General features: G+C 48.4%; 1 protein-coding gene across 1 annotated transcript in view; it reads left to right on the plus strand.

Moving 5' to 3' along the window:
• Positions 1–852: 852 nt before the first annotated feature.
• The window catches only part of ITGB3 (integrin subunit beta 3), a 36,901-nt gene continuing 15,324 nt past the window's right edge, over positions 853–22,429 (plus strand). The window contains exons 1-10 of the mRNA XM_034640707.1: positions 853–1,002; positions 4,272–4,403; positions 12,026–12,221; positions 13,124–13,376; positions 14,664–14,826; positions 15,454–15,615; positions 17,395–17,490; positions 17,906–17,995; positions 18,732–18,866; positions 20,281–20,710. Of these exons, the coding sequence (XP_034496598.1) occupies positions 853–1,002; positions 4,272–4,403; positions 12,026–12,221; positions 13,124–13,376; positions 14,664–14,826; positions 15,454–15,615; positions 17,395–17,490; positions 17,906–17,995; positions 18,732–18,866; positions 20,281–20,710 (1,807 nt within the window). The remainder of the gene's footprint in view (positions 1,003–4,271; positions 4,404–12,025; positions 12,222–13,123; positions 13,377–14,663; positions 14,827–15,453; positions 15,616–17,394; positions 17,491–17,905; positions 17,996–18,731; positions 18,867–20,280; positions 20,711–22,429) is intronic.

A 22,429-nucleotide genomic window follows, 5' to 3' on the forward strand; every position in this document is an offset into this window, starting at 1 on the left:
GTCTCATTGGACAGCGCGTCCTCAAAATAGCTCTCATTGACGCATTATGACTTCCACTTGTTCCAACTCCCTTCCTTGTTTCCCTTTTTCCCCCCTCCATTTTTCCCATCCTTTGTCTCTCTTCTGGTTCTGTGAATTGGGCTGATGTGCCAAACCACAGTCTTTCCTTCTGCTGTCCAGGCAAACTTGCTGGCAGTCCTGTGTATCTTATCTCACAGGCCTCCTCTTCTCAGTCGGCTCTCCTAGATTGGATTTTTGAACACTCATATTCCTGACTCCATTTAGAAGTTAGATCTGACAGTTGGTCATTTCCCCCTCGTCTGGTGCTTTCCATCTCCATGCTCCCACCACTGCCCATGTGTGTCATGTCCTAGACAGACAACGGGGTGGCTTCAGAGAAAAACTAAGAAGAAAGTAAAACATTCACCTGCCTTAAACGGCTGGGGACTCAGGATAAAAACAGCGAGGGCAAACACAATAGAAGCGAGAGCTCCTGGAGCAGCAGCTGACTGTATGTAGTGAGCCCTTCCTGTGTGCCTGCCCTTGGTGCCCAGAGTTTGACAGGGATTGGTTCGTTGAATCCTTAGAGCCACCTGGTGAGGACCAGGGCCAATCCACCTGGTTTCCTGGCTCTGGTTAAACCCTCAGAGGAAATGGGTGGTGGGGGTTTGCTAATTCTTTTCAATGACAAAAGTTCTGATGAGGATCGCCCCTACTCCCGCGGGGCTGAGTCCCAGCCCTTGAGGCTAAGCAGGAACATAGCCTTATGAATGACTGGAAACAGAGGCCCAAACTCCTTCCACATGTTCAGGAGGGAGGGGTGGCCTCAGAGATGCAGCTCACTGAATCGGCATGGCCCAGGCGCAGAGACTTCTGATGAGTCAGGCACTTTTAGCCACTGCAATCCAGGGAACTTACCCTTGGTGGCAGGTCTTGGTGGGGGGTATCGTGGGGGAATGGCTGGTTCTCACGAAATCAACCTGTGATTCACTGAGAGAGGAGGTAAAGGGAACTGGCTGATAGGACTCCCCAAGCATGACTTCCTAAAGAACAAATCCCAGCAGCTTGTCTCATCCTCTGGGGTCAGGTGCTGCCCATTCACTGGGAGGGGGCCTGCTGTTATTTATTTACCATCTAGCAAGAATTTCTATTGTGGCTACAAGTCAAGGACTCATAGGCAAATAAATGCTAATTTGAGAATGAATGGATGGAAAAATGGAGAGGCTGGGAAAAAGTTTGCAGAGATAATTTGATGTGTCCATACCTCCCATGGCCCTCTCTTCTCACTCTTCCTGACATCTCCTTGCACTTCTGCAACCCCCCAACCAATGAAAATCTCAACCCCCCCCCCCCCCCCAGTGAAAACCGATAGCATTTCTGTCCAGAATTATCCCCTGGATGCCGATTCCCATGGAAACTTCAAGAAGGGAGGGAGAGACCTAAAATAGTTCAGGCTCTGCTCCTCTCAGAGCTCTTTCAGTAAGGCAGTAAGGGGGGCTGTGCTCACATCTGGCTGGGAAAAGAGCCACTGGGAGCTGAGACATGGCCCAGCGGCCCTTGCCAGCAGAAAGCCTTCTGGGTGAGTTCTGGGTTCTGAACTGTGAGGCCTCCTGAAGCCAGCAGCTCTGGGAAGACTGGCTACCTTTCTTCCATTATAGATAGACAGTGCCTGGCTGAGGGCTGCCCCAACTCAGAGGTGGCCTTGGAACCTTAGAGCCAGGCCAGGAACCATAGCCATTAATTCCCAACTCTCAGTCCTTGTGCTCGCTGGGTGAGGGTGTAGTCACGTCAGAGGCCGGGGCCCAGGGGTTACTCATGGGCTGGTAGCAGCACCCCACTTGCAGAATTGTGGAGTTGGAAAAGGCCTTTGAAGTGAGATGTACTCAAGCTCTGAGGAAATCTGGGACTTCCAGGATTCCACATATGATTCTGGTGTTTTTAGGAGGACAATGAAAGTTTAAATTGTCAAGGAACTGTTTCAACCCATTTCCATGTTTTCTATTGAAATTCCAGGCATAATTTGGAGACAAGAGCGCGGTTGCTTAAAAAACAAAACCAAACCGATCTAGTGCAATACCCCTCCATTTGCTCCAACATATATTTATGGAGTATCTGCTTTGTGCAAGGACTGGGGCTGGCCTGGGCTGGGCAGGGCAGGCCTCAAGGGGCTTAAAATCTATTGGGTGGCAGTGTTGTTAAGACAGATGGATGAATAACTGTAATATGTTAGGAATAGTCGAGCGAAGAAACAGGCTGAGAGGAGTTAAATGACTTGCCTAAGGCCACGTTAGTAATGGTAACTCAGTTAGACCTCGGTCTATTGATTGGGCACCTACCCTTTCTGTTAGATCTCTCTGACCCCAATGAGACCCTCAGATGGGTATCGTTAAGATGTAATGTTTGAAGAGTTAAAAGTATGATTACCATACAAATATCACATGAACTTGTATCAAAGTACTTATTCAACTTAATTAACGAGGGAAGCAGTAAGATGTTTAGTTCCCAAGAAAATTCAGGTAAGGGAGGGGACCCTGGCTGGCTCAGTCAGTGGAGCATGCGACTCTTGGTCTTGGGGTTGAGCTCAAGCTCCAGGTTGGGTGGAGAGATTACTTTAAAAAAATCTCTAGAAAATTCAGGAAAGGGAAATTTATAGTTGGTCAATCAAAGGAACGTTGAAATCAGTTATGTGACAGTTTTGAAATTGGTTAATATTCTACAAGGCAATAAACCCTAACCTTCAGAGGGTTACCTTTGCTACCAAATGATTTGCATTGCTGTTGGACAAGAATCATGTACACTGTTCTCATCAAGAGTCATTTCCATTGTTACTGGTTTTCTACAAGTTAACCTCTGCCCTTATAGAGTTATAAAATATCCTAATCATTAGAGGTCAAACAAAGGTATACCCCTCTAGAAAATCAGGTAATCCATAAGTATGGTGGTCTACTTGTCAACACCCTGCATTACATTGAAAGGACACCCGGTGTTTCCTTTGCCTATTTCCAAATTTTGGATAATTTTTCTTGACAATAGTGTGTGTGTGTGTGTGTGTGTGTGTGTGTACGCACACATTTTCTGGGTATGTTTTGTCTAGATGTTGGAAGGAAGTTCAGTCACACTATAGTAAAATGGACTGAGACATTCAGCTTGATGAGAAGTTTTGGGGGCACTGGAAAGACACCCCATTGATTAAGATGATTTCCCTAAAAATAAATTTGTTGGTCTTAGCAGCTGGGGGCAAAGGGACCACTTTAGAAAATTGGATGAAGGACCTGGCTTATGAGGGGAATGTATCTTCCTCAGTCTGTTCCTTATCTTGGAAAAGGCCTTCCTGGGGGCACTGCAGAAAGAGGAGGTTTACCTAGCTGAGCCCTAGAAGGGTGAGCCAGGGGAAGCAGGGAGGATGAGAGCTTCTGTCCAAGCAAATGCCTGGGGTTTGGTTCTGGCTAGGCTACTCTGGGTATTTTGGTCCCTCTGTTTGTATCTGCTCTTCCCCCCAGCTTTTTCTCTGTCCTTTGACAGTGTGAAGACTGTTCACATTTGAATGGCATTTTGTCGTGTACCAAGTGCACAAATCCTGTGAGGTAGATATTACCATTTCATGAAGGTTAAGTGAATTGCTCAAGGTCATGATGCGGCTAGTAAAGAACATTCAGAATTCAAATACGGGCCCTTCAACTCCAATCCATGTCCTTCCAGCTTATTTCAGTCAGCCTTTTCTGACATTTCTGAAGTTCTCCCTGGACCACTCTACACCTTGACCTGAAGATATTGGGAAGGTATTGGGAAGCTCGAGCAGTTTCAGAAGATTTGCTTTGTCCTGGCCGGCCCATGGAACATCTCCCACCCACCACCCCCCCCCAGCATATTTAGGCTGTGTTCATGTTAGTGCATCAGGGCCTTGGATCCCCGTGTAGGGCCTGTGAAGCGATCACTAGAGTAATTGGAGAGAGGACATGTTGCATTGTCCTGGGCCTCAGATTTTCTTATGTATCACATAGGTGTCAAACCAGTTGTTAATTAAGGCCTTTCCATCAGTTATGACCTGACACTTCGGGTCCAAGGCTCAGTCTTGCTCCAGCACTTGTCATCACTGGGGCCTCATCAAGGAGGGTGGTGATGAATTTCTTCTAACCTTTCTCATTCTTTCTTCCTTGCCACACAGCCTGTGGTTGGTGAATGTCTATGGTATGGTCAGACCTGCTGCGTGCCTCTGAGAGCTATAACTCTGGGTATTTGGGGAAGTTGGGAAGAATGGGGCAGGCCAGTAACCCCATTCAGCCAAGCTGTGCGCTAATGCCTTTGTCTCTGTTGCAGTATCCAACATTTGTACCACTCGAGGCGTCCGCTCCTGCCAGCAGTGTCTGGCTGTGAGTCCTCTGTGTGCCTGGTGCTCAGATGAGGTAAGAAGACATCTGACCTTATTTCTTCCCCGGGCTCAGCTGCTTTTGTGCAGGAATGGACCCAGAGGGGCATCTCCTCTTTGCTAAATACACAAGCCCCTTGTCCCTTCTGAGCAAAGCTAGGGTGAAGCCTTCCAATTGATGGATGTTAAAGGAAGCTGTCATGGGCTTGTTGCTGGGAATGCCGTCCAGGTGCTGCCGTGTGGCCCCTAGCATGAGCCAATTTGGTTAGGATCCTGGTCTCACTGTAGCTATTATCCCTCTTTACCACACTTCGTTTGCTTTTTGTTGGGGTGGGGGACCCCAGGAAAGCAGGGCTTCAGGTATCAAAAAGAGAGGCAGCAAATGGTTCTTGGTATAGAAAGGATGCTGGCTTACAAACATCTCAGAGTTTTTAAAAGGCAAATAAAAGAGAAATCTTGTGCTTCCCTGGGGGAATGTTTAGTCAGAAGATCTATTCTCTTCCCTTTTCCTCTGATGTTTGGGCCCCCACAGCTTTACCTTTTCCTCTCTCTTTTTTTTATTTTCCTCCTTCCTTCCCTCTCTTAGGTGTCAATGAAAGAAAGTGCTGGGCCAATTTGATGAGGCTAGGAGGGTGACAGGAAGGGGTTAGCTGTGTCTAGGCAGAGGGTTTGTTGTGTCTGGGGCCCTAGGGAATGAGTGTGTCTGAGGGAATGGCTGTGTTTGTGGCTGGGATGGGAATTCAGAGCTGGTGAGGGCCGGGGGGTGAGTGTGGCTGGAGAGATTCCAGTGATTACAGAGTCCAAGGCTGAGTCACTGGCCTGGGCCTGCAGCAGGTGGTTACCTGAACTCCTGGCCCAGGCTGCTTCCGGGCTACCTGAGGCATGCTCTGGGTCACAGCAGCGCATCTCTGCCCTCTGCAGTTTTCGGACTGCTCCCATCCAGCCTCCTCATTCTCTTTGCTTCTCTTCCCAATCTGCTGAGTTTCCTAAAAAGGCAACCTCCCTGGCAGGCTGGTGGGGGCGTGGGGGGCGGAGCTGGGAGGCTGTGTTTATCCCTAGACAGGAGGAGTGCCAGAACTGTGGAGGCCAGCCCAACACACTACTTTGCCTCTGTACCGTTCAGCACGGGAACTGCTTACAGAGGCAGCTGCCCAACATCTGGGCCACATTGACTTCATTTAGCAAATGAAACATTCCCTGGGGCTGGGAGTGAGGGGTGGGGAAGGGGGTGGGTGAATCCATCCCCTCCACCCCCACAGGTTCTCCACCCCTCTGGGCTGAGCTGGCTGCTCAAGTGTGATGTGGCCTCCTTCCTTCTCAGCTGCCATATCCTCCTTCCCTTGGTTGCCATCATAATATTGGTAAGCTGCTTTTGTAAGGAAGTTGGCATTCTACAAGTGCGTCCTCGAGGAAGGGAGAGCTTCTTGGCCTGGGTGGCCCGAAGCTGGCTGGAGCAGATGGGTAGCCAGGGGAGAAGCCCTAGTGTCCCTCTGAGGATGCTCCCCGCTCCTTTTCTCTCCTTTTCAACCCAGAGTGAGAGAAAAGGCAGGCAAATGTGGCTGAGAGGGGTCTGGGGAAAAAGAAAACATACTCTTGGAGTCTCTGTCACCCCTTTTGATCTGCACAGGGACCAGCCCTGTAGCTGAGGTATGTGGAGGCCCAACCAGACAAAGCCCATAGATCATGTAACCAGATTTTGGAGAGGCAAGTGTAGAGTATTTATGGATGACCAGGGTGAATTTTGTCCCCTGGGGCCGACCAGGGGAGGACATGGGGAAAAGGTGCAGGGTGGGATCAAAACATAAGGTAGGACCTGCCTAGGAACGGTGGGGAGGAGGTGGGGGTGAGTCAGGGAGGAAATGAGTGCATCATGGACCAAAGAAAACCGATGAGTAGAAGTAGAAGGTCCAGTAAGATATTCTCTGGGAGCATGGAATATAAACAGGAAAGTGGGGGGAGAAGCCAACAGTTTAGTGAATGACTACAACTGTCTCTGAGAAAGGAGGAGGAGGGGAGGAGAGATAATGGAGGAGCTCAGTGTGGGGCAAAGTGTGTCAGCCAGGCTCCTCCAGGGAGGAGAGGGAGGTGGGAATCCCGGGCTGTAACCTGAACATGACTGCTGGGTTTTGTTTTGTTTTGTTTTCCCTGAGGGCTTTCCCTGCGCAGACCAAGCTCAACTTGCTGAAAGTGTCTTGGCTGTTGACTTAAAAAACCAGAAGTGAACCGGCTGGGCCATTTTGTATGTGACTTGTTGAATAATTGACCCTAGAGGGCCCTTTGCTTCTGCCTCCCCTACCGTGGCTGTCACAGGCGGGGTTGGCAGTGCCTGGAAAAACAACTGGTTGGGCTCAGCTTTCTCTTGGTCCTAGAGGACAGCAGCTCTGGGTGTGTATAGCAAGTGCTTGGCCCGGTAATAGGAAAACATAGCCAAAGTGGATGAGTGCAGAGTTTTGGGCCCATCTGCATAGGGTGTGTTCTTGGCGGGGGTGGGGGGGGGTGGGGGGGGGGGGGGGGTGGTTGCATACTGATATGGGTGGGGGTGGTGTACTGCCTCTGGGCTGTGAATGTAGCAAAGAGGCCAAGATCACACAGAGATTCAACTCATGGTCTTGGTCTCACTAGTGCCATGTTGGAATCTAGAACCTTCCAAACTTGCCTGGTTGTAAGAATCACCTGGGGTGCTTGTTAAATAGAAAGGTTCCTAGGATGGATGCTGGGCCTTTTGCATTGGAATGGGTTGTTATGATAGCAAGTTTGGCAAACGCTGCTGATCAAAGGTGCTGATCTGGGGTCATGGTGGATGAAGGTGGAGTTAAGGCAGCCAGATAAAATATAGGACACCCAGTGAAATTTGAATTCAACAACAAATACTGTTTGATATAAGTATGTCCCAAATATTTACTAAGTTTGGCGACTCTAAGATGGGGGGAAATACTAGGAACTCTTACATAGTTCTGCGTATACATCAGAGGGCGGACCAGCCCACACTCAGACTGACAGCCAAGGATGAGCGAAGAAGAATGGGTTTGGGTCTAGCCAAGTAGAAGACTCCAATGGGAGAGACTTATTTCTTCTCCGCATCTGTGGCGGACAGGTGTGGGGCCATTGTTTAATTCCTCTTTAGTTACAACATAATTTTGTTCTCACTTCTCTACTGCTTTTCCTCTTTTTTTAATATCCAGAGTTTAAATGTTTATCTTGAGAGTTTTTCTCAACTTGTTGTTGTAAAAATAAAAGTATAACATTGAAAGCACTCCCCCCCATAAACAAGGGGGTATGGATACCAATAACCGTATATCAAAGTGCTTTTCTTTTCCTCTCCTTCTTTCTGTCTCTTCTACACTTCTCTGTATGTTCTTGTGATCTCTTGTCCTCACTGAATGTCCATCAAGAAAACAGTGTTAATTTATTTTGGTTGGAGGCATTTGGTAGCTTTCTGGGGAAAAAAATAAGTGGCAGGCCCTATTGCCCCTTGTCCTCCAAGAAAAGAGTATGCAATAATAGTATAATTTTAATGGTAGTAGTAGAAAGGGTCACCTTCCATATACATTTATTTGTTTATATCCTATCAAAGGGATTTGAATATATTTGACTTATATTGAGATTTTTTCATATTTTGACCCCCTGACCAAGCCTGTGAGATAGGTAAGATAATGACAGTTTTTCATGCTTTAATTTCCAAAATGGGATGAATGGAGAATGGGACTAATAGCCTGCATCACTCTCCCAGGAGAGGGAGGGCATTCAGCTGACACCATGTGTGGGCTGGAACCTCCCACCTCTGTGCTCGGGATCTTCCCCTGGGTCTTGGTTATTTCTGCCCTTTTTTGGGTCACATCCGGTTTCACTGGGAACTGGAACTTTGACATTCCTCCTCCCTCCTTCCAGTTGTTTCTCTGAGTAACCTAGAGACATTCCTCTACCTTCCCAGTCTGGGTTATTAAGAAAGGGAATGTTGCCCAAGTGTGTTGAGGTCACCGCCTTGGTATCCTTCTGGGACAGAAGGCTTTCGGGGAGAGCGTGACTGAAGAGCAGGCCTGTTATGTTCCTGACCTCTGATGTCAGTGACCATAGAGGGAGGGAGGGAAACAGTTTTTGTTTCTCAGTGTTTATATTTCTAAGGAAATTCATAACAAACCATAAGGACTGTCAGCAGGGCTTAGCACTTCAAACCTTCTTGTAAGAAGCACTGTCACATTGGAAAGCAGGGAGTCAGGAAACCCCCTCCAGAACATTCTCCACCTTTACTGATGCAGCTTAAAGATACACAATGGCCTTGCTGCTCTCATTCAGCTTCCTGGTCTCCCTTCCCTCTCTCCTTCAGCCTCTGTCTTGGCCCTGGAAAGGATCAGCTCCTCCATGCATCTTGATCTATCCAGTCATTGCCTTTTTTGGGAGGTTTTCTCCCTGGGCCTTTGTGGGCAGCTGGACTTAGAGATAAGGTAGGGAGTGCTGGGAGCAGGAGACTGCTTCCCGAGGGACAAGGGTTGGGAGAGCCCTGCAGGGGCAGCAAGAGGAGTTTGGGCACAAAAACTCCAAGGGCCCACAAGTTCTTCCCTCTGCCATTCTGTCCTTGGGCGGGGCTGGGAGCAGGGAGGGCATTTTCATCTCTCTTGGAGACTTGGAGGATCCATGATGTCCCCACTGGAAGCCGAGAAGGTTAAGTCTTAGGAACTGTTACCCATTGCCGATGCCATTTATCCACCTCATACTTGTGAAGCTGAACTGGAGAGAAGGAAGCTGCTGGCTTCCAGAAGCCTTTTTTCCCCAGGGCCAGGAGAGTCCTCATGCTGTTTGCCTTAGTCTATTCAGGCTGCTATAACAAAAATACCATAGACCAGGTGGCTGGAGAACAAATGTTTATTTCCCACAGTTCTGGAGGCTGAGAAGTCCCAGATCAAGGTAGCAGCCAGTTTTGTGTCATAGTGGCTGTCTTTTGGCTATGCCATGGCAGAAGGGATCCAGGAGCTCTCTGGGACCTCTTTTCTGAGGGCACCAATCCCATCATGAGGGCTCTACCTCAAGACCTAGTCACCTCCCAGTGCCCTAGCTCCTAATACCTTGGGGTTAGGGTTTAACATATGAATTCTGGGGGATATAGACGTTCAGTCTATAGCACTGTTGGTTGTCATGCTCCCACCCACCTGGGGAAGACTTTCAGCCTATCAGACAAGGGCAGGAGGGAGAGAGACTTTGAGCATCAGGAGGGGTTTTAGGCTACAGAGTCCTGATTTTTTGAGTGTGGATGGTTCCTTGTGGCCAAATCCCTCCCCTGGAAATATGGTTACCAGTCACCTGCAGGGACTAAGGAGGCAGAACGTTACCTGTCCTTCCCTCACCTTCCACATCCCCATCTTGCCTTCTGTGCCCTACCTGGGCATTCTGAGGTGTGGTCTTTCTGGGACCATCATTTGCACACTTCGGCTTCTCTGCCTTGATTCTCACTCTACACAGCATTTAACACAAACCATCATTTTATGAGTATCATTTCAGTCAGACAATCTAGTCAGCACCTCACTTCTGCCATTCTTAGCCCTGGAACTTTGGGCAGGTTACTTAACTTCTCCAAGCCTTAGATTTCTTTCTTGTAAGATTGGCTTCCTCATTTGTGAAGTCCCCAAGTCTCAGGTTTTTCACTTGTAAAATAATAATAATAGTTCCAACATGAGAGAACCGTAAGCGGGAGGGGTGCAGGAATCCACATAAAGCGCTTTTCGCAGAGCCTGACATGCAGTGAGTTCTCAATAAATGTTAACACCGGTTTTGGGGCATCTAGGTCGCTCAGCTGGTTAAGTGTCTGCCTTCGGCTCAGGTCATGATTCTGGGGTCCTTAGATGGAGCCCCACATCTGGCTCCCTGCTCAGTGGGGAGTCTGCTTCTCCCTCTGCCCCTCCCCCTGCTCCTGCTCTCTCTCTCACTCTCTCTTGCTCTGCACTCTCTCTCAAATAAATAAATAAAATCTTAAAAAAAAAAAAAACCCAAGCAAACCAAAAACCACACCAGTTTTCCTGGGATATTGATTGGTATGGTTTATTTGGTTGACTTCTGGAAATGGTTGTGAGAGGAGGTGGGTAGGGATGGAGGCAAGGATTGAGAACCTGAAGGCCTAAATATTGTGAAACAGGCCCAGGGAAGAGTTTTCCAGCTTTCTGGCCTGTCCCCCCAACCTGGCAAGTAAGGAGCTCTCAGGAGCCCACACAGTGCTGGGTCAATGTGCTGGCTGTCAGAGCAGGGAGGGGCTGAAAACACCACATCTCCTAACCCCTTTACCCAACAGGTGAGAACCAAGGCTCAGAGGGGTGAAGTGAAGGGTCTGAGGGCACAAGGCTAGCTAGTGGTAGACCCAGGAGGGAGCCTGTTTCCGGATTTCTTTCCAGTGCAGCAGGCCCCCCACTCAGTACTCAGGTATAGACACACACAGAGCTGTGGGATATACCCCAGGGTGTCTGGAAGGGTGCACCATTTGCCCTTTGTCCAGGGTGAGAGAGGAAGCTCAAAGTGAAGTGATAGGATAGGCTCTGGTCAGTGCATGGCATCGTGGGATTTGCCCAAGCTTGTGGGGTTTATTCATAACTAACTTATCCTGGAGCTATTTATAGAGCATCTCATAACAATAGCTTGTATTTATTGAGCACTTGTCCTGTGGCAGGCACTGTACTACGGGCTTTATGTGCATTGTCTTGGGGCACCTGGGTGGCTCCATCAGCTGAGTGGCTTGATTTTGGCGCAGGTCATGATCTCAGGGTCCTGGGATGGAGCCCTGTGCTGTCCTCAGTGGGGACTCTGCTGGAGGTTCTCTCCGCCTGCCCCTCCCCCCACTCTCTCTCTTTCTCTAAAATAATAAATGTATAAATCTTTATATGCATTGTTTTATTTAGTCCTGCATAACGTCCCTGTGAGTGTGGGTTTTTATTATCTTCATGTTATAGCTGAGGAAGTGAGGCCTGGAGAGCTTTGGTGATGTGCCCCAGGACCCAGCTAGCAAGAGGCAATGCTGAGATGTAGTCCCAGCCAGTCCACTCCCATGCTCTTAGCCCCGACTCTGCTGCCTCCCTGTCCTTGCCCCGCCCCACCTTCGTGGTGACTCCCGGGATGGGTGCTGGGAAGCGAGAGGGGACAGCCCCTGCCCTCAGGAATCTCACACCCCAGCCAGTGTGTTAACATTGTGGCTTCCAACCTGTTTGACCCTGACCTAGAGAAAGAAATATATTATATATCAGCGTGTATTATATCCAACTCCCGATATATAAACATTTTGCAAAACAATATTTACTTTTACTATTTATATATGTTGATACTTTCTATTCAGTTGCATTTTATTGAATGAATGGATGGCTGAGATCCTCTACACTGATTTTGGGGACACACATGTGGGTTGCATTTCATTTGGAAAACTGCTGGTCTAACAGGCGTCTTACAATACTGGCCCTCTTCCTAGCTACCAATCCATGAACAGGCACTTGCCCAACCTTTCTGGTGCCTCAATTTCCCCCTTCTATACAATGGGCTATCTTAGGAGGGACCACCTGAGTTCATTTTTGCTGGTTTAGCTCCAGAGGGCTGGGTAAGCTCGAGGCTGTTGGGAGTCGGCCAAGCCTGCTGGAGGCAGAGAGCCACACCGCTCTGACCACAGGGCTTCACCTTGCTCCTGTCTTACAGGCCCTGCCTCTGGGCTCTCCCCGCTGTAACCTCAAGGAGAATTTGCTGAAGGATAAGTGTGCCCCGGAGTCGATCGAGTTCCCCGTCAGTGAGGCCCGCATCCTGGAGGCCAGGCCCCTCAGCGACAAGGGCTCTGGAGACAGCTCCCAGATTACTCAAGTCAGCCCTCAGAGGATTGCACTCCGGCTCCGGCCAGGTAGGGAAGGGGCTCTTTTCCAGGAGAGATCCTGGACAGATGGGCACAAGGCCCAAGATGGAGGCCTGAACCTTGGCGATGTAGCTTGCAATGAAACTGAGATAGGAAGAGAAGGATGTCAGGTGCAGTGTGGGCTGGAGAATGCAGAAAAATGGAAGGTAGTGGAACCTGAAATCAGAAAATAGAGAGTTTGAATTTTGATTGTCCCATGGATTAGCCATTTGACCTTGGACAAGTTACTTAATCCTTCTAATATGGTAGGAACTCAACAACATGTTTATTTCTTCTTTCCCCCAATGCCTGTTTTACCTAATTGACAGCATTGTGTTGAGGCTTGAATGAGATAGAAGGTGAGAAAGCAATTTGTAATTGTAAGCCCCCTTTCTAGATGAGATTGGGGCAGGGGCACAGGGGCAAAGAGAATATAGGGGCAGGAGACCTTCAGGGGAGGGAGGATTAGGCTATGAGACAGGTTTTTTGAAGCATTGGTTTAGACTTTCCAATTATATCAAGACGATTTAACCAAGTCCCTTCTTTGTGGAAGGCATGTGTTGGGAGCTATGGTATTCAGCAAAGGCTGGGACAGAGTTCCTGCCTTTTACAGTCTGAAGTGTACTGACTGCCCAAACCTCTGTGACCTTTGAGACCCAGAGGGTTAGACAGATGGGCATTTAGAAAGGGTAGAGAATTTTATAATTAAAAAAAAAAAAAGAGAGAGAGGTTAAAAATCAGAGGATCAAGAGATTGGAAGAAGAATAGAAATGCAAGGGGGGAGGGGAAGGGACCAGGGCTTTCAAGTTTGATTTGATCAAGAAGTTATTTAATCTCAACTGTGTCCAAATCCACTAATGAAGTCTTAGAGGGAGAAAAAGGAGAACAACAAACAACCCCTTGCCTTCCAGATGATTCAAAGAGTTTCTCCATCCAAGTCCGACAAGTGGAGGATTACCCTGTGGACATCTACTACCTGATGGACCTGTCTTACTCCATGAAAGATGATCTGTCCAGCATCCAGAACCTAGGCACCAAGCTGGCCTTGCAGATGCACAAGCTCACCAGTAACTTGCGGATTGGCTTCGGGGCCTTCGTGGACAAGCCCGTGTCACCATACATGTACCTCTCCCCGCCAGAGGCCCTCAAAAACCCCTGCTATGAGTAAGTCCCTCCTGTAGAAGCCGGGGCAGCATCCCTCCCCTTTGTCTCAGGCAGGTCCAAGTCCTGCTTCCTGTTTTTAGCTCTAGGATAGCTCGGTTGCTGCTGTGGCCAAATCGTATCTCCTTTCTACCTTGGGCTTCCTGTCTGGCAAGTGAGCTGGCCTGTGGATCTGGAGTAGAATCCAAGGCTGTTTGGAATGTTAGGAACTGCCCAAACCTCTGTGACCCTTGAGACCCAGATGATTTAGAAAGGGTGGAGGATTTCCAGAAAGAAAACTAATCACCTTCTTGGTCTTAGTCACAATTAAGTAGGAGATAAGAGAGAATGGGAGGGAAATGAGATAAAAGTAGAGAGAAATTTATGGAGAAGTAAATAGAGGAATTGTGATTTCAAAAAGATTGATTCCATTGTCCTCCTCATCATCAAGACTGTTGAGTCCTATGGAGCTAAAATGCAAGGAATTATGTCCTAGAGGGATATATAAAGAGTAGAAATGATATTTATCAAACCTTCTAGTAAATTCAAAAATTGATAAGTATGCCTCTGTTGACACTTTGGTTTACAACTGAATGAATGGCTTATTTATTTAATTGGTGGAGACCATAAAAATCAACAGAGTATAATAATTTAAAATGATGGTTAGTGAGCCTGACAACATACGAATTTACGTTTTAGTTTTCAAAGTTATATGATGTACCCTTTTGACCTGTCTGGGTTATAAAGTTTCCCCAGTAAAGGTCTCAGCCATCAGTTGCCACTAGGCTGGGGACAGAAATGCTCCTGTCCAGCAAAGATCTATCAATTTGTTGATGGTTCATGGACATTAAGTTATTGATGAACTTCTGCTTTATCATCGTGTTAATGTTACTTTAGAGAAGTGTTAAACCTAAGGTGATAGCAGCAACTAGAACCTCACTCTAATAAGTGCTTTACACGAATTAACTCATTTAAGCCTCACAATAACTCTTATGCGATATGACCAATCATGTCCTTATTTTATAGAGAAGCTTGCCTCCGGTCCCATGACTAGGAGCTGGGACTCGAACCCAGGCAGTCTGGTTCTACAGCTCACACTGTATTATCTTCTAGGCTAGCTGGAGGGAAAGCCAATCTGATGGCTCGGGTGACGGGAGGGGTTTGGAGTCTGAACTGTCTGGGTGATTGTGGTTGTATAGGATTGGCCTGGGCAGTGTGCTATCCATGTTTGTCTCCCCCTCTTTCCCTCCCACTCCCCATGCAGCCTTTTCCAACAGGGTATCTGCTTAAATTATCCCCCTTCTTCCCCAGAATGAAGACCACCTGTTTGCCTATGTTTGGCTACAAACATGTGCTGACACTAACTGACCAGGTGACCCGCTTCAATGAGGAAGTGAAGAAGCAGAGTGTGTCTCGGAACCGAGATGCCCCGGAGGGTGGCTTTGATGCCATCATGCAGGCTACAGTCTGTGATGTGAGTTTGGAGGGCACGGAGCGCCTGATGGGGTTGGCATAGATTAAAATGAGGGAAGGAAGTGGTTCAACTGTGGGGATTTGTGTGTGAAATAAGAGGAACTAAGCCGAATTTTGTACAGTATGAGCAATGTTTCTCCTGATATGCAACCTTTGTGTCTATCACCCCCTGGCCAGAGCTGACATGTTTTGAAACTCAGTGATTTCAGATGTTTTCTGGGGAGAGCATCATCCTGTCTTCTCTGGAAGTGTATCAGAGTCAAGGCTGGGTTGACTTAACCTTAACAAAGTGGGCAGATGTTCAGATGGGATTCCTTTAGCCCCACCCAGCTCTGCACATGCAGGTGGGTTTCTCGACAGGCTGTGTGATTATCAAATATCAAGTTATATTTGGAGTTGAAATAAGTGTCTTTCAGCTGCTTGCACTCATCTGCTGAGACTCCTTTCCTACGAGAGCAGAAACCCTCAAATTGGAAAAAGCTCCAGCTCGTGTTCCCAGGACTGGGACTGAAGCCTTTCTTCAAGATGACTTATTTAGCCCTTCAGGCATGGAAGTGCTTGGGTCTTTGTCTTCTACCAATGACATGGCTTTGTTTTCTTTCTTTTGTTTTTTGTTTTTTTTAAACAGGAGAAGATTGGCTGGAGGAACGATGCGTCCCACTTGCTGGTGTTTACCACTGATGCCAAGACCCATATAGCGCTGGATGGAAGGCTGGCAGGCATCGTCCAGCCCAATGATGGGCAGTGTCACATTGGCAGTGACAACCATTACTCTGCCTCCACTACCATGGTGAGATTCTTGGTACACCTTTGGTCCCAATTCACTATGGCCAGGGCTTCCCTAACCTACGCAGAGCCGTTGTGTGAAAATGCAAATGGCAGCTCTTACCTGGGGCAGGGCGCAGGGCTTGTTTTAGCCTGGCCTCCTACTGCCTTTTGTACCAATTGGACACCCTCATCCAGGGGACAGATGGCACAGCCATTATAAGTGGTCCTGGCTATGGTCACTGCACTACCACCTCCCCTGCCTCCAATGCCAACAGCAGCATCATGGCATCCAGAATGGACCTAAAGGACTTTTGCAGGTCCAGCTGGAAAGCAGGCCTTCCTGTCTCCTGGGTACAGATTAGCCTCTTCTTGGAATACCATGCTCCCTTGCGGTTGTTGGACGAAGACAGAGGAAAAAGAGACTCAGATGATCAAAGGAGTGGATATCTGTTCCTGTGGGGAAAGGTTGAAGGGCTGCAAGTCATTTAGCTTGAAAGAAAGAAGTTTACCTGGTACATGAGAAGAATTCTGATAAGCTGTTTTCTGTGGCTTTAGAGTGTCAAATAAGAGGAAGGGAGTGTAATTGCTGTAAGCCATAAAGAAATGTAAGATCCTCAGAATACTGATACCCTGGGTATCTGGGGGTAGGTGTTCCTCTCTTAAAGACAATACAGCAAGTCCTTGTCTAGGTGGCCTAATGGTATACCTGTGTAAAGGCAGGAGTCTGAACTGGATGATCTCATGAGCTCCCTGCAAGGTCTAGGATCCCAGACACATGTTCATAATTCACCAGCATCCCCATTGTGGCTTGAATTCCTTGGTGTCAGCCGTGGCCAAGTCGGGCACTGCCAGGCATTGGGTGAGTCAGTAATCATTGACACCTAATCTAGGCAAGGTTAGGTTTAGTTGAGGAGATGTGCTACCAAGAATACGAGATGCATGATTAGTGCTAAAGGGTAGCACACTCGATAAGGGCTTTAGGGATTCAAAGGAGGAAAGCTCATCATGAACTGGGATGGTCAAGGAATGGTCAGCGAAGACCTCCCAGAGAAGGTGGGACCTGAGCTGGGTCCTAAGGAAGGAGGAGGATTATCGAAAAGAAGGCCACTCTATGGGGGAGAAAGAGCGGGCTGGCTCAGTGGTAAGTGCAAGAGGGAGAGACGTGAACGCTGATTGGCAAGGAAGGCTGAGACCACCACGTGGTGGGGCCCCACAAGGATGCACATGCCAGGCCGAGGCGTTTGTCAATAGCTACAAAGCGAGGAGACTTCACGATGAGGCCTGACACATACGGGACGGAGAGCGAGGGGTAGGAAGACTCCGAGTTCCGCTTTGCTGCTCCCTCCTTACTTCCTGCTCATGCCACTCTTTGGATCTTCTCTTTGTTTTGTACCTGTCTTCAGCACCAGATCATGAGCCCCTTGACAGCAGAGACTATAATATATCTGTCATTCAATAAATGTTTGTTAAATGAGTTAATGGAAAACAAAGTGAGGCCTGACAGTACCTGGCTCATGCAAGCTGCTCCTTGGTATGAATGCACTGAAGTCTAGTGGGAAGAAAGAGATGCTTGGTTTTGATGCCACCAGCCTTTGCCTCTTCATCTATCCCTGGAGTTCACAGCTGGGTTTGTGTTGCTGCTTACTCCCTAGCCTCACATTGATCATGGGGTGGAAAGGTGTAAGCACCACCACTGTCTGGGCCACGGCCCAAATCAGCCGAGTTCTAAGGTGTAGAATCCAGGGATTTATGTGAATAGAGGTGAATTCCTAACTGACCTCCATGTCCTCCCTTTTAACAGGATTATCCCTCCCTGGGGCTGATGACCGAGAAGTTATCCCAGAAAAACATCAACTTGATCTTTGCCGTAACTGCAAATGTAGTCAATCTCTACCAGGTGACTATGTCCCCAGGGCTGCCTGGAGTGGTGATGGGTGGACCTGTCTCAGGGACCCAGCATGGACTACCCTGGGCCAATGTCCCCAACCAGGAAAGACCCTCCTCCAACTTGCTCCTAGGAGCTAATGATTCCTTTTTATGATTTCTCTCCTCCAACCTTGGACCTAGCAGGATGGGTGTGTTGATGTTTGCAGAGCCAGAGGGGAGTCATTTAGTGGGGGTGAAGGATGTGAGAGGTTCTTTATAATTTTACTCAAGGCTGAAAAACTGCTAGATTTGTTACCGGCAGTAGCAAGTAAAATATCCCTTTGTTGCCTCAATCTTCATTTCAAGACCCTCAGTCTGATCTGGGGAGGGCTTTTGGAGACCACCCGTCTTCATTCAGTCAGCCTTGCACATCTTTGTCTTCCTAGAACTACAGTGAGCTCATCCCTGGGACCACAGTGGGGATCCTGTCTACCGATTCCAGCAATGTCCTTCAGCTCATTGTTGATGCTTATGGAGTAAGTGTCCTGTGCTGGGAATGGGCCTGCTAAGAAGCCACCTCACTTGGCATGACCCGGGAGGGCTCCGATTTGGGAGTCCTGGATGCTAGTCCACCATGCAGCCTTCGCTGCCTTCCTCTTACTCTTCTAGAGGCTCGTGGATGGCCAGCACTGGGAGCAGTGCAGCCTTCTGAGAGAGAAATGGCCCAGAAAGGAATGCCAGGGAGTTTTAGGAGCAATGGGTAAAGAGCTAAGAGGAGGTGGAAGGCAAAGAGAGGATGGGGTTGGTGATGAGGAAGGAGAAGAGTCCTGAAATTGGAGGAAGGACAGGGTGAGGGGCAGGGCTCCAAGAGCAGAGAGAAGAGGGAGCTGAGCCATGGGGAAGGTGAGGTTAAAAATTAGGTGAAAAAGGCTCCTTTCCAAGGTGACCCGTATTGGCACTACTTTTTTGCACATCCATGAGGCTTGCAGGAGGGTGTAGCTGGTTTAGATTTTCCCCAGACTCACCCAGGCACCAGTGGGGACAGAGAGAGAGAGAGAGAGAGAGAGCGAGGAGCAGGTCTTGGGCAGGAGATATAGTAAGAAACAGGCTCCTGGGGGTGCCCTCTTCTGGCAGCTTCAAGGTGAACCTCAGCGTCTGGCACTGCTGGGGTGAGTCCAGGGCCACCTGATAGATTCTGCTTGGGATGGAATTGGTTCGTCTCCACTTCCTCTCAACTCATCTCCTTACCTTCTTTTGCCCCTCTCTGCGTAGAAAATCCGCTCTAAAGTAGAACTGGAAGTGCGTGACCTCCCTGAGGAGTTGTCTCTGTCCTTCAATGCCACCTGTCTCAACAATGAGGTCATCCCAGGCCTTAAGTCTTGTGTCGGACTCAAGATTGGAGACACGGTGAGGTGGGCTGAGCTGGGCAGAGGCTGAAGCTGCCGCTTTGACCCCGGCCTGTCCCCCCGAGTGTATGTGGGCACCCCTCCCCTTCCTTCCCTGCACCTCCTTCCTGAAGGTCATTCCAAGTTAGATATAATGGACCTGCCAACCTTTTCCCCTGAGGCTCCTCTTGTCTAAACTTCTCTGTTACGTAAACTTCCCCACCAGGATTTTTTAAAAACGTGCATTTAGGTTACCCCTGTTTGTGCATGCATAGTTGATTGCAAATGAAAATATTTCTTTTTTTTTTTTTTTAAGATTTTATTTATTTATTCGACAGAGATAGAGACAGCCAGCGAGAGAGGGAGCACAAGCAGGGGGAGTGGGAGAGGAAGAAGCAGGCTCATAGCAGAGGAGCCTGATGTGGGGCTCGATCCCATAACGCGGGATCACGCCCTGAGCCGAAGGCAGACGCTTAACTGCTGTGCCACCCAGGCGCCCCTCAAATGAAAATATTTCTTAACCTTCAACCCCTAACCAGGCTCCAACCTCCACCAGGGTTGGTAATGTCTTTCTTCCTCTGCATTGTAAAAGGCAGTGTCATCCGTAAGGATTTATTGAGCACTGACTTCATGCTGGGCATCATTCTAGCTGCTGAAGATTCAACAGCGAATGAAACAGGCAAAAATACCAAATACCCCCTCCAGACTTGCAGAAAGCGAATGTTCATTTTGCTCTTCCAGTCCCTCTGCGGCCTCTATGGCTTTCTTTCCTTAGTGGTTGGTTCTCCTCTATTCTGCCTAAGGGGGAAGGACTGGTGAAGGGGGGGGGAACGCAGGAAGGGGGATAGCTATATCTGTGTCGACAGCATCTACATGTCAATCTCTAGCCCCTGTCCATACGTCTATCTATATTCTAGAACATGTGCACATACCCCATGCAGAAATATTGGCCGGAAGGGTATATGATGGTGCACGTGATGAAATGTTCTGGAAATGGAGCAGTAGCTCCCAAGCCCGTACTTGGTCACTGTGTGGTGGTGTGGTGCAAAATAGTGCTTTGTGTGTCTTGCTACAAAGACATATGACGTGGTGTAATCAGTGCAGCTCGCTTAGTTGGCCAGAGCAGAGTGTTTATAAGATCACGGGTTCTGTTCTGTTTGAGCTGGCTTTTTTCACATGTGAATTAAAAAAACCCCAAGCGATCTCATGACGTAGATTACGTCTGTGCACCCAGCCAGATATAACTGGACAGCTGTGCCCAGGCTCATCTTTTGGCTTTGTAGACCTGGGTTGTGGGGAGGCTGAGGAACTCCAGGTTGCTGAGGGGTTAGATATTCCCCCGGGCAGGGCAGGGCGGGGCCCAGCTTCTTTCCCTCCAGGGCTGGAGTGTTAACAGGGTCCACTGGCGTCTGAACGCGATCCTACTCTCCTCCCAGGTGAGCTTCAGCATCGAGGCCAAGGTACGCGGCTGCCCCCAGGAGAAGGAGAAGTCCTTCACCATCAAGCCTGTAGGCTTCAAAGACAGCCTCACGGTCCAGGTCACCTTCGACTGTGATTGTGAATGCCAGGCCCAGGCCGAGCCTTCCAGCCATCGCTGCAACAATGGCAACGGGACCTTTGAGTGCGGGGTGTGCCTCTGCGGGCCTGGCTGGCTGGGGTCCCAGTGTGAGTGCTCCGAAGAGGACTACCGTCCCTCCCAGCAGGACCAGTGCAGCCCCCAGGAGGGCCAGCCTGCCTGCAGCCAGCGCGGCGAGTGCCTGTGTGGCCAGTGCGTCTGCCACAGCAGTGACTTTGGCAAGATCACGGGCAAGTACTGCGAGTGTGATGACTTCTCCTGTGTCCGCTACAAGGGGGAGATGTGCTCAGGTGAGTGGAACTGCACGCGCTCCCATCCCTGTACCCAAGCATGCTCGCACATCTGTGGCCTCTGGAAGCTTTAGGCCGGGGCTCTGGTGGGCGCGGGAAGGCCTGGCAGGAAGAGCCGAGTGGATGGTGTTGATGGCGTTCCACTCTCATGGTGGAACAGAAGGAAGTTCTCTTTAATCCCTCTCGGCTCCCCAAGTCCTTGCTCCTGGGGTACACACAGAAGCGGAAGTGAGCTTGGGCTCCAAGGGACTTCCTTCCTAGAATAGCGTGGGGGGGAGTGGGGAAGCTTGAAGGTGAGGACAGTTTTCTTCTTTTCTTTCATCTACCCTTCTGCTAATACTTAAAGTCACTGATTCCTAATCCTTTCAAGGATATGGACCAACTCTTTAGGTAAAAAAAAAAAATCACTGACTGATGGTAATTAGATTTTTAGTAGTTACAGGTTTGGAAAATATATGATATCAGAATATCTAGTAAGGTTAGTAATATTAATTTTACATGAATTTGTCTTTTCATCACAAGACTTGGAAAATAGTAAAAAAAAGCAGGACGATGGGGCACATTTAAGGAGCCCATACACTTGGAACAATGGCGGGAAAATTGCAAGCTCTTATGATCTGTCAGCACTATTTTCTTATCACTCTTGGCACTACTGTCACAGATCTGTGCTGTCAAATATAGTAGCCACATGTGGCTATTTAAATTTAAATTCATCAAACGGAATTGTAACGTAAGTAAAATTTAAATAAATTTAAATTAAATGAAAAATGAAAACGTCAGTTCCTCTTTTGCTCAGGAACCACGTGTGGCTAGTGGCTGGCATGCTGGACAGCACATGAATTGGCAAGCATTGCCATTGAGCAGTCCAGCCTGCAGACGGGGGATCGTGATGTCGAGTCCTTCTATCTGCAGGATACTGAGGTTTTGTCCTTCTCATGACCAAATTCAGCAAAATCGTGAGGCCCATTGAAAATCTGAAACTGGTTTTTCCTTGCCCTTAAAGACCACTCCTAGGATGCTTCCCCAGCTAGAAGAAACCAAACTAACGTGAATGTAGTCTTGATCTGCAGACATGCTGACTCTCAGCGGCAAATATGCAGTTCTGAGTAGTTCCTGGGGCACTGGGGATAGGTGTTTGTTGGGCTATGATCCCTGAGGCTTGATCCCTCTTGTGACAGAGATCGAAGACATTTGCAAACTGGTTGGGATTGGTTTTTGGGTGGATTGCACCGCCAATCAACAGAGATTATATGGTGATCTAATCTATGGCTCAGATTGGCTTCCTTTTCATTGGGGTTTAAGGAGCTGAGCTCATCCACCCAAATGTTCACTTGAACATCAGTCTTTAAGAAAGCTTGATTAGAAAGGTAAATCTGTATCATTCTAGAGCATGCCCAAGTAACATAAAAATGGCTTATTTTTATTATCTGCAGCATTGTTTCCTTTTCTCACGCTAATAAAATTTGAGAGATCGGAGAGAAATGAGATCAAGGAGATAAGGGGAGAGAGAGAGATCAGGTGCACATAGACATACACACACAAACGGCAGTTTGAATTAGGGGGTGAGGCAGGAATTTCAGCTCATTTTAATATTTAATAGTACTAACATCATAGTCAAAGCACAAAGGGAATGGGCAAGTTTGAGGTGGGAGACCATGGGGACAGGGCTGTCCTAGGAGAGGTGCACAGATAGCCCCTTGGGGGTACCAGGGACAGAGG

Source organism: Ailuropoda melanoleuca, chromosome 13, assembly GCF_002007445.2.
Source record: "Ailuropoda melanoleuca isolate Jingjing chromosome 13, ASM200744v2, whole genome shotgun sequence".
NCBI lineage: Eukaryota > Metazoa > Chordata > Mammalia > Carnivora > Ursidae > Ailuropoda > Ailuropoda melanoleuca.